The following is an 11,920-nucleotide window of genomic DNA, read 5'->3' on the forward strand; positions in this document are numbered from 1 at the left end:
AAAAAAGGTTAATAAAGAAAAGCCTGGGCTTGGCATGCTAATGGCATGTTAAATGGTTAAAAAGCAAGCGAGCTGGTGGCTAAGATCCACGACGAAAACCCGAGAGTGGGAAAAAGACGAAAAACAGACGACACAACACAAAGTCTCAATTGAGTCTTTTTGAGACTTTGTGTTGTGTCGTCTGTTTTTCGTCTTTTTCCCAGTCTCGAGTTTTCGTCATGGATGTGCAGCAATTTATCTGTCATGGTTCCTGAAATATTCCTCTGTATTCGATGCCTTTCGAGTAAAACCGAATGAGGGAAAATTTACCCAGCGCATGTTTTTCGATTAAAACCGCAAACGCCGAACCCTACACATTGCATAAGGTTTATGACGTCCAGCGGGCAGCCCCAGACATGTTTGAAACAAAACCAGAACTATGTCGGAGTGCTTGCGTACTACCTACGTAATCTTAAACAAAGCGGAGCCAACCAATCAGACGCCGGAGCGAAGGAGGCACCGAACCAACCAGGACCAACGAACCGCCCCAACAGCAACAGCAGTACGGGAAAGGCCACATTGTGTGGGGGTCGGCGGCGTGTGTTTTTCGGGATGCCAACGATGCTCGGTTTAAATTTACGTGTTACCGGGCACTGTAACCAAGGCGGACGAAAATATATGGAGGATGCTTTCGTCGTGGGATACCAGCAGACGAAAGACGAGAAGGACTTGGAGTACGCTTACTTTGGCATCTTTGACGGACACGGCGGCAGAGAGGCAGCTCTTTACGCCAAGGAGCATCTGCTCGACGCTATAGTGAAGCAGAAAAACTTCTGGTCAAACAACGATGACGACGTGCTGCGGGCAATTAAGGATGGATTCATCGCTACCCACCACGGCATGTGGAAGGAAGTTGGTGAGCGCCTGACCATGTGTTTTTGATGTTTACCACTGTCCTCGCGATCAACATACCCCGCCAGGTCATGGGAACAGAATGCCTCCCACAATGCAGCGCGATCGATGACTAAGCCTAACGCATCCTGCTTACAAATTACAAACGCAGGAAATTAAATGACTTATATGTTCATTCTAGGACGTATTACGTGCGATTAGTATTACAGTTCCCTCTGATGCTGTAGTTCTATAGTTTCATAGGTTTCTTTGTATAAAGCAACGCACGCATTCTGTCGTGAATTTCGCATGTGCTCGGTCACTGTCTACTAGTATTCCTAAAATTTAATTATTTTGCGCACATTTAAACGATGTGAGTCCGATTATTTGACAAATAAAGCCCATGCTCTCGATTAATACTGTAATCTATTGCCATGCCACTTTGGTGTGAAACGGAACACTGTAACACGGATTACACGCGTGAGCGTAACTTGCCTTTGTTTACAGTTGCAGACGATAGCGGGGTGTGCATACACTTCTCGCGCTCTGTCATTCATTGGGCACGTTGAAACAGCAAGTTGATTTCTGCACAATGTGTCGCAACAGTAGGTTTAATAACAACTGATAATAATGAGGAAACTAGCAGTAATTTATAATTGCGATTTGCTCGGGGGAGCGTCATCTGCGTCTGCTGTCAAATGCAGATGACAAAGGCGAAGTTTTTTTAACGCAGAAACAGCCCGTTTTTCTGTTAACCAGTGCGGAATGTGTCAAGTAGAGCATCGAACTGAAATGGGTGTGTAAAGGGTGTTCACAGCTAAACTTTATACCTGTTTCTGCACTACCTGCAATGTTGTCGTATCTTGTGACGGTCAATATTCGCAGAAAGGGTCGCATTCTGCGTTACTTTGAATGGTAAAAAGCCGGAGGGACCTTGTTATCGTATAAAGGAACCAGGACGAGTCTAATTTATGAGGTATATGCGCTTCTATGCATAGAAGACTGTAGGACGTACATAAACAACTATGGGCACCCACTATGTTCAAAATGAAATGTCGAGGTTTAGGACTAATCAGTATGGCTTTGCCCCTGTGTTCTCATATGTGTACTATTATTTTTTTAGGGACGTGGCCCAAGACAATGTCAGGCCTACCCAGCACATCTGGTACGACAGCCAGCATAGCCTTCATCCGAAAGAAAAAGCTGTACATTGGCCATGTTGGTGACTCCAGGATCGTCCTGGGTTATGAAAGTCCCGGTAAGCCTAAGCGTCCACCTTTTGTAACATACAGGGGGGGAATTTATAGCAATCATTCCACATTTCGACCAGGTCGCAAAAATGCAAGATATAATAATAATGATTTATTTCACCAATGACACTTGGTGAGGGGATGCAGACAAAAAGCTGCAAAAACTGCAGTGATGTTCCTCTGCGTATTGCACCACCTGCATGTGACGATATTAAATTAAAGCCGATACAGAAGGAAATGGCAGTTTTGAGTGAGATAGACCATTCAAAATGCACGGGGCAAGCTTTTTGCTCGTTTTTATCTCCATTTCTGCAGGGCGATAACACTTTAAAAAAATTGTAGTAAAGCGCAAGACAAATGGCTACCAGTCCGCAGTTGAGCACTTGTCTGTTGATAGCAGTTGAGACAAGGCCTCGCAGTAATCGTGCATGTCAATGTGCAGACGGTGACTGCTGGATACCAGAGTCACTGACAAAGGACCACAAGCCAGAAAGCCCAGCAGAGAAAGAACGCATCTACAGCGCCGGCGGCTTAGTCATGAATAAATCGGGTGTAGATCGTGTCGTCTGGAATCGGCCGCGGGTTGGACACAAGGGACCCGTGCGGAGAAGCACCCACTTTGACCAGATCCCCTTCCTGGCTGTTGCGAGGTCGTTAGGTGAGTTGTTTTTTTTTCCTCTAGTCCACCCACAGTCCACCTAGTCCAAGCAAAGCTGTGTGGCTGCAGCATTATGAATTGCAAGGAGAACGTTTCATGTCCAGGAACCTGTGCGATGTTGCAAAAATAGCTCACAAGCACACACACTAAAATGAAAGAGAGAAAAAAAAAACTTTACACTTGAGAGGTCTAAGCGTACAGGTATGCCCACGTTTATGTTTGTTCCGTGATCAGTTTCCGAGTATACCGTAGGCATTGAGCATGGGCAACAATGGGCACGGCGAGTTGGTCACGATAGAAACGGAAGACCTCACGGTTCCTCAGAGAAGGCTACAAAGAACCCCCAGCCACTGTAAAAAAAAAAAGAAAGAAAAACAATATTGGCAGTTTAGCCCCCTATCGCTCAGAACAGATAATGTGATTTCAGGTTGACTGAGCGAGACAATACTGTAAATGTAATCCTACATCACGGCGCATTTCATGTCGTCCTAGAGCTTCCACTCGTTCCAAACGTCAACTTATGAACGATTTCTCGAGGAACTGTAACCATTCATAAATAGATGGTTGTCGGTTACATTGTGCCATCAGATTATTTCTCAAGTTTTCTTGCCACTACAGAGCATCTGCTAGAGTTTTCAGTTTTTTTTCTAATTGAACCTCTGTATGCAACAAGGGGATAAGTCGAAAAATCCCAAACCGAGAAAAGGGCCCTGATTTGATTGTCCGTCCCCCATTGACACACATGCATTTCCCGTTTCTTGCCCTCCTGTAGCGATCCAATAAATTGCAGTACGGTTCCAAATTTTCTTTTGCAGGTACATACTGGTATATAGATGTCATTGCAGCAAAAATAGTAGAAAGGGGATAAGTCGACTTATCCCCTTATTACATAGAGTGGTTCAATTATGCCTGCATTTTGATCTTGAAAGTGGCTCATGAATAAGAATCAGGCTCTGTGTCCGGAGCAGAGCACTGCACGGGCTGCATTCTAAGGCCCGGGCCGAGCCCGGCCCAATGACTCCATACCTGGCCCGGCCCAAGCCCGAATGATTTCTATTTTTCCCGGCCCAAGTAGTTTCTAGGCTACCGGGCCCAGTGTAACAGGCTGTAAATGTTGACCGTGGCTAGCAAAAAGTGGGCTTACACAGGTTTGAGCCCGATCTAAGACTGGCAATGTATGCACAGTCCTAGCTCGGGTCCTAGCACAGCAACGTACGCACGGCCGGGCCCGGTTTTCATATTACGGGCGTGCGAAACCCGAGCCCGGCCCAACACCACAGAAAGAAGGTTTTGCCCGGCCGGGCTCGGGCTTTCGCGTAAGCCACAGACCGGGCTCTAGTCGGTTTGCTCCAGAGTGCTCTAGTTCAGAGCTCTAAAGCAATACAAAAAATGATATCGTGCGAAAGAGCAAGTTTTCGCACGAAAAAAAAAAAAAGTGGAAGGAAGGCGCAAGATCGCGAGAGGCAGTTCCGAATGTGAAGCCACACAAGTGTCCGTACCAAACCATTGTTTCGGCTTTTGCAGGAGACCTATGGAGCTACAACTACTTTCGAGGCGCCTTCGTTGTGAGCCCCGAGCCAGACGTGTGTGTTGTCCCACTTGACTCTAAGCGGGACCGCTGCATCATAATTGCCTCGGACGGACTGTGGAACATGATCGGGACGCGGGAAGCCGTCCGACTGGTCCGGGAAGCAGAGAGGGAGAACGAAGGAATTCTGCTCGAATCCGGGCAGTCGGGCTCTGAAGTATGTGCCCTTGACTTTGAGGATTCCACATTTGATTGATTGATTGGTTTTATTTATTTGTCGTCAACAGTGATACGTACAAAGCAATGTGGGACCGCTAGGAGGGTGTAGTTCCGTTGACGGACTTACGGCTTTTAAAAATTAGCGAATGTGTTAAAAAAGCAATATGATGCATTGAAGTGAAAGAAGGCTATATACCAAATATAAAAAATAAGAATTATAAAAATGCGTGGTCTAGAACACCATCTGAAGCACTGCCAGCGCAGGAGAAACACGACAATGCTAAGCCTAACGGACTCGGAGGTTGCCACCTTGCAAAAGGTAGGGTCGTTGGGTTGGGTCAGGCACGCACTGGGTGGTGCGGGCATGATACTGTGCCACCAGTTGGGTCCTGAGAACCTCAGTAAACATGGCAGATCATCTTGAAGAAACCGGCAATAAATTTTAATTTGTATACGTTTAACATGACACACGACATTGATTCTTGTTTCATATGATCCGCTATGTTCTCTTCTTTCTGGTAAAATCATTCGTTATTTGATGTTTATCCCGTTTGTAAAAAAAAAAAGAAAAGAACAAAAGCAATAAGCCCGGCTACAGAACTACATCCCTGCTAGGACAAGTCTGTTAATTTTACGGTGCTCTTTCCAAATATAATGCAATCCTTATTGCAAGAATTTGGCAAGAAATCGTTCTTGTCCTCTCGCTCTTGATTGGGCAGAGCAGTTAATACTGTATATGTGGTTGATTCACCAGGGGCGGCCGGTACAAAACCCATCGAAGTTGCTCGTGGACGAAGCTTTAAGTCTGTGGTCGGATTATAACGCCCGTGCGGACAACACGAGTGTGGTGACAGTCATGCTGGACCCCGCCGGGCCATCCCATCGTGAAGTGCTGATGCGGCAGAAGGTGCTGCGTAAGCTCAGGCCGCGGGTAGAACTCTGGGATCAGGATGGTGCCTCATCTCCTTCACAGGGTGAGGGCACAGACATTTCTCCCCAACAAAATAAAAGATGCCATTACGTTTTTTTTTCCTCCTTTCTCGTAACGTAAAACAGAGGAGCTGGTGTCTCGATCCAGTATTTTTTTGCGGGCCTGACTGATACTGAACGAGATGCACATTGAAGATCTTCTGAATAGGGAGACTCACTAGATTGCATTAGATTGAATTGCGCAAGCGTATTGATTTGTTCACATGTATCACCAGTGTTGCCATTGCAAAGCTTTGAGTGTGTAAGGTGAAGTGATGTTTCGACTTTGTTCTCGCGGGCGCAGTGGGAGGGGCAGTTGTTCTCTTTTGCTGTTGGGCCCTTTCCTGGGAGATACAGTGGAACCTCGTTCATACGTACCCGCTTAAGCCGTAATTCCGCTTAAGCAGTAGTTGCGCCGAATCCCCGTCGCGACTCCCATCGAAACCAACGTATTTGCTACCCGCTTAAAGCCGTAGCTGCTCGCAGCCTCAATATCGGTTAATGCGTACTTTTCGTCCTGAAACAGTCCGAGCAGAACAAAAAAAACTAGCTCCTCCCGTACCAGAAACAAAGATTTGGAAGCACGTGGCTCCTCCAGAGAGGGGGCGACGCCAATACGTCACTCCTGCGAGGAGGAGAGGTTCATTCTCCCGCAGAGTGGAGAGGGCAAGTAGGCTCCTCCCCTCGTATAGTTTCGTCGTTTTGTTTCTCACTTCTTTGTCACTTGTGTTGGCTTGTGGGACAGCGCCATGCCACCGTGTCCTGAACACCAATGAGAAACTGGACATCATCCATACAGTCGATCAGTTTGCCAGAAAACGGGGACTTCTAGAACAGCTCGCTAGTAATGTTTTTTGAAGCCGCGATCATTGCTGCAAGGCCGCGTCGGTACGAAGCGAAAATAACGGGCTATCTTGTCGCAAAGTGAATAAACGGCGATATCTATCCTCACTTTGTCGAACGTGTTCCAATTTTCTTCCACATTAGACAGGTACGTGGACTTGTATTTTGAGTTTTTCGTTAAGCCGTACTACCGCTTAGTACGTAGTTTTTTCGTGTCTCCGCCAGGTACGCATTAACAAGGTTTCACCGTAGTTCTGGGGATGGTGAGGACCTGCTGTTCCCAAAATGCACGTTGATAAGCAGAAAAATGTAGGTCGTAAAAAGAGCGCAGACGCTCACAAAGACGGAGCTTTGGAAAAAAAAAGACATTTCTGCGATTAGTTTTAATCTGCTCTACTTCCTTCATCTAAGTTATATCAACAACCTACGCTTTCAGGTTCGTGCGACCAACCACCAGGGGATGCCCCGGCCGCCGACACGGCCACCGAACGGCAGCCAGACTTTGAAATGGACACGTTGCCTCGCCCAGTCATTTTAACTCCCAAGCGTGTCACCACCAACGCGTGTGTCCGGACTGAGCGTCACACGCCACCCGACCAACCGCCCGAGTGGCCGGAGCAGGAGAAACGCCCGGCGGACAGTGCGGCGGCGGACACTTCCCTCCAGGAGATGCAGGAGAACCAACCGGGCTCCACAAAGCGCCACTCGTCCCCCCGCAGTGACAGTGAACCTCCCCAGAAGCTTCTACGACCGCAGAACGGGACGGAGGCCACGTCCCGACCGCCGGCCCTGAGGCTACGGCGGACGAAACTATGACGCCAGTAGTACCTCCGCGCATACGTCGCCGGCTTAGATTATTTATAGGACTCGAACAAAGTGTGCCGCGCAACGGTGTGGCGCCGCGCAGCTTGCAAGTGCTCAACTAGATTTCTCAACATCGTCACGTTTGTTGCGTCTGATACAGACGTCACGTGGACACTCTTCAACGATCATTGAAACGCCGCCGAATGTGTCAGTTTTTCAAAAAGCATTGGAACCTGCGCTCCCTGACAGGTTGGCAAGTTGCACACTTGGCGGCGCTGCGCGCATGTTGAACGGCCTTTGGGTTCAATGACGATTGAAAACTGCCCACGTGTCAGGGGGTATCGGACCCCTCCAATATTGAATTTGGAAATTACGGTGCGGTAAAGTTAGGCACTCAATGTACCTGCACGTGTTTACTCGGATACAGGTCAACAACACTCCATGGAAAATGCAAATAACAATAATAACATTCATTATCATTGTAATATAGGGTCACCAACGTATTTAAGAGGACAGAGAAAAGTTCTTCATTTTACATTTCATTTAAAGTTACTTCAAGTGTCACGTGGCGTCCGAACTTACGGAAAGTTTGATTGTCGGAGCAGCTTGCCCGGACAGCTAAGGCACTCTGTTTACTATTGTGAGCAGAACCACCTAGTGTTTCGAGAATATTTACGCAAGAAAACACTTTGACCAATATTCCGATAAATATGGTAGTTCAAGGTCTACAGATATACAAGAGACAAAAGAGGCTACTTAAAAGCAGAAAGGTATTGATTGACATAAAAATTGTCTGCAGCAAACCATCCACCCAATTGTTTGGGTTCTCCAACCAATATTGGGGTAGTGAAATGATAGGTGTGGAATGGAGAACATTTTAGCATAGCGTCATCCATACGAGATTTCCTGAAATTGTCACTCATAATCACACGGGCAGGAAAACAAGTGGTGTGTTACTGAAAAAAAAAAAAAAAAAATGTTCGGGTCCATTGGGGAGACTATTCTATTTTTATTGGCCGTAGCATCAACCGCATCCCTCATGTTGTCGTACCAGGACAACACAGCTTCCACGTTCATCAACCGGGAAGGCCGTAAATCGTGCCAACTGCAGGGACAGCTGTCGCGGAATCTTTCTGTTAGTCACCTTCAGTGTTGTTTCGTAAGTCATGTTGTACACCTGCCCTAATTTCATCAACGTATCACTTGTCAACGTGCGATTGCAGCCATCCTTAGGACATGCAGTCTACCTCCCTGTAATTGCGAGGCAATATGACAGGACATTGTGGCCATCCTGCACACTGCAAGGCACTCTGTTATGTAGGTCGACACGTGTTCGCTTTGTTCACTGAAGAAACGAGTTGAATGCCTAGTTTTAGTAATTTTGTTTTAGCCACAAATTGATTTTGTGATGCCGAATTGATTTTTTACATGGCAGGTCGCTATGAGTGAGCTCAAATGTGCTCGACGAAGTGTACAGTTGTTTTTGGGGGTCGGTAATGAGAACAGCCGGTGGTACGTTTCACCAAGGTTCCTACTCCAATGACATGAACAGTTACAAAATTAAGGTTTTGCAATCAGCACTAAAGCAAACGCAGTGTGTGTGTGCTTCTTTGGAACATTATCTCCGGGGAAATGCATCAGGCTTTATCTGCTATATCTTTGTGTTACCGCTTATCAGGGTGTACTGTCACTACACACGTGGCATCTCCGTTTTACGTTTGATAAGGAATTGAGTTGCAGTGACAGTAGCAACAACCACTGAGAATGTGTAACTACTATTCATGCCACAAAAGCTAATTCGTATTATTTTTGCATTCCACTCCTCCCGATGCTTACCACCACAGCCCGGTTGAGATTCTAAAACCTACCAGAAGGAAAGCAACATAACAGTTGTGTTTGTGAAGCGATGACACCTGTGAAAGAATTATGAAGAGATCATGTTGTGATTCAAGTGCATTGTACCACAGTGACGGAGATTTTCTTAACGTGCTCTGGTGAAAGCACTGTTTTAGCGAGCTTGAAGACATTGACTCGTATTTTTGAGACTTTTTTTTGACGAAACATTCAGAACATTTGGTAGACTGTGGTTATACTGATCTATAATGCCGGTTTCTCCTTCAACTTACGAAGGCCGTAAGGAACTGGACGTTTCCTCCGAAAAGAACTTTTGTCCGTTACTTGTCTTACATATTGCTGTGGACTCAAAGTGACAACCATCACTGCCCGTTCAACATAAGCGTGCTCGTTTATTTGTGCATAATTTTCTGCAGAAACGGATATGCAGTCGTGAAATTGGTGCGTCGACGTAGAGCTTGCATATTTTTCGACGTTCTCAGACACTTTCAGCCAGTTACGCAGATTATGGTAGACGGGGGTTTTCCGCATAAATTGCACAGCATCAGCGTTAAACGGATATCGCATTACGCTGCTGAAACACATTACCTGTGCGCACGTTCCAAATGCTGAGCGTTCCTGGGACTAACTGGCCACTTTGGCCCTATTTTTGTACGCCCGATAAACAAACTGCCACGACATGCAGTTTACTTGTACGGTCGTAAGCATATAGAGCAGTCTGAGGTATAGACAGCGGGAGGTCACACCACCCGTGTGTGCAACAAGAGTTTGTAAATTCTGGTGGTACAGACAACTGGAACACTGTAGATGTTTTTGCTTTTTTCATAGACTACACTGGACAGAGACTGCATGTACATAAACAGTCTATTTATTCCATTCCAGCATCATCATCCAATACTGTAAATCATTTTTGTTTGTACATATCCAATAAATTACTCTGGACACATACATGTGCTGCTTTATCATGGGATGTAGCAAACATTGCACGACACCACCCGAGAGGCAGGGTCAAGTTTTATGTGCACATTTTAAAAAATATTTAAAAAATCGATATATAAAAATATGGGGTGGCAATGGTCACGTGATCTGGTGCGGGTGCCTGCACTAGCCTAGCCTAGCCTAGCCTAGCCTAGCGTGTCTACCTCACTCAGGCTTTTGGATCATTAGCCTAATGCTTTCTCACACAGACTAACTGCAAGTGGAAAGTCAAGAAGATTGCAAGCAGTACAACAATGGAATCAACATATTCAAGAGGTTTAATTACGAAAAAAAGAAAACTAATGAGAAACAAGGACACTTAGACTCTGCATTCTCGAGCCAGATATCACGGGCGGCATTATGGTGCAAGTGATTGTTAGTTTGCAGCAGGTTTCATTTAGTTGCCTGCAACTTTTGTCCATAATAAATGCCATCCAAGGTTTCTCGTCGTTTGCGCTGGTTCTACTAAAATGTAGCCTGTCGTGCTCTCAAGTGATGGCATTTCAAATAAACTGCGTAACTGTGTGATACTAATATGTGAGCTAAACTGCATGACCTGCATCACAGGGGGTGCTGACGACCGGCCTCGGTGGTTCAGTTTTTTAGCGTGTCCGCCAAATGATCCCAAGGTTGTGGGTCAAGAACCCGGCCGAGGACGCCGGCAATTTGGTGGCGGGGTACAGCTCGCTTAGACACGCCGTCTTTCGCAAGGGACGTTAAGTATGGTGTGCCGTGTGCTGAGGTTTCAGAGCGAGTTAAAGAACCCTCAGGTGGGGCAAAGTAAATCCACAGAAAAACCATGTGGCGTAGTTCACAAAACAATCGTAGTTGTCTTGAGACGTAAAGCCATCAGTTTTTTTTAAAACTAATTGTCATCATCAAAGGGCGCCGATGCGAGCAGCTGTCGCAGCACCACTCGCGTCACAAGGTTCCATAGCTACGCTACTGAAGTGTGATCACTGGGAGTTCATGCAAGATGCATTTTTAGGATGTGTTCTAATGGATATCCTAGCGTTTGTTTCCACACATTACGAGCCACGACATAAATCTACAATGTTTTCGTGGTGCACATAACTGCATAGTTCTTCCTGATCATCATATAATATGACAGTTGCATATAATTAGGGAGTGACTTTTTGTGGGTTAAATGCCTTTCCCAGATTCAGGGGGGGGGGGGGGGGGGGGTAAAAATCGGGCGCTATTTTTAAATCTGTAATTCGGGGAGAAATCGGGCGATAATTGTGCCTTCGGGTGTTATCGGGTGGTTTTGTTTCTCCTCTTGTATATGAAGTCCTTCCTAATCTCTCTTTTTTGTTTTTTTGCGGGATCGTGGCCTTCCAGCGGTAATCCCCGAAGGCATAGACAGTGTTGACACACATGGGTGTATTGCTGGGAACGTAAGTGACCCATTCTTACGTGTGTTACACATGGCAACCTTTGTTCGTCTTCAGCGGAAACGTCACTTGAAGATTTCATAGTGACTGGAATTCGGGGAGAAATAGAGTTTAACCCGAATTGGTCGGAGGTCAGTTCGGGGGGGAATAACCGGGCGGAATCGGGTTTAACCCGAAAAAGTCACTCGATACATATAATGTCATATTTCAGCATAATTTGGTTGTATATCTTCTAAAGGGTGAATTTAGCAAACACATTTTGATCGCGTCGTAAAAATAGAAAATGATGTTTCTGCTGCTTCAAACTTTGCAGATTGATAGCCATTCTCCTGAAGTTTTATCCATATTTTTTTCAAATGCTATCACTTTGTAGACAAAAAGTTAGAAGCAAAACAAATTATCACCCCATGCATTTCCAATGGCTTATACCGCCCGCAACCCGCCATTTTTTCCTCTGTCTGCTTCACGTTCATATCACCAAGTATAGGTGGCGCTGCCTCGAAACCCTGCATCTGGTTGTTTGTTGTTGTATAGGTTTTGGTTTTGCTTCGTC

The 11,920-nt window shown here is 46.0% G+C and overlaps 1 protein-coding gene across 4 annotated transcripts; it reads left to right on the forward strand.

Annotated features, from left to right (window-relative positions):
- The first annotated feature begins 531 nt into the window (after positions 1–531).
- LOC135370522 (protein phosphatase 1D-like) lies at positions 532–9,943 on the forward strand. Of its 4 annotated transcripts, none has more exons than XM_064604294.1 (6): positions 532–895; positions 1,994–2,128; positions 2,563–2,778; positions 4,303–4,523; positions 5,280–5,499; positions 6,774–9,943. In XM_064604294.1, exons 1-6 carry the CDS (start codon positions 592–594, stop codon positions 7,151–7,153), a joined length of 1,476 nt encoding a protein of 491 aa, XP_064460364.1. In that variant the 5' UTR covers positions 532–591; the 3' UTR covers positions 7,154–9,943. The 4 variants fall into 4 exon arrangements, with proteins under 4 accessions (XP_064460364.1, XP_064460367.1, XP_064460366.1 ...); XM_064604297.1 differs by lacking the exon at positions 532–895 and adding an exon at positions 1,057–1,243; XM_064604296.1 differs by lacking the exon at positions 532–895 and adding an exon at positions 1,389–1,475.
- The last annotated feature ends 1,977 nt before the right edge of the window (positions 9,944–11,920 follow it).

This window comes from Ornithodoros turicata, chromosome 10 (genome assembly GCF_037126465.1).
Source record: "Ornithodoros turicata isolate Travis chromosome 10, ASM3712646v1, whole genome shotgun sequence".
In the NCBI taxonomy this organism is placed as follows: domain Eukaryota; kingdom Metazoa; phylum Arthropoda; class Arachnida; order Ixodida; family Argasidae; genus Ornithodoros; species Ornithodoros turicata.

Bases quoted from the DNA above. Each gene is read 5' to 3' on its own strand.
- LOC135370522 (XM_064604294.1), top strand. From the start codon at position 592: ATGCCAACGATGCTCGGTTTAAATTTACGTGTTACCGGGCACTGTAAC. The intron at 896-1,993 runs GTGAGCGCCTGA...TTATTTTTTTAG, and splicing joins CGGCATGTGGAAGGAAGTTG to GGACGTGGCCCAAGACAATG. The intron at 4,524-5,279 runs GTATGTGCCCTT...TTGATTCACCAG, and splicing joins CCGGGCAGTCGGGCTCTGAA to GGGCGGCCGGTACAAAACCC.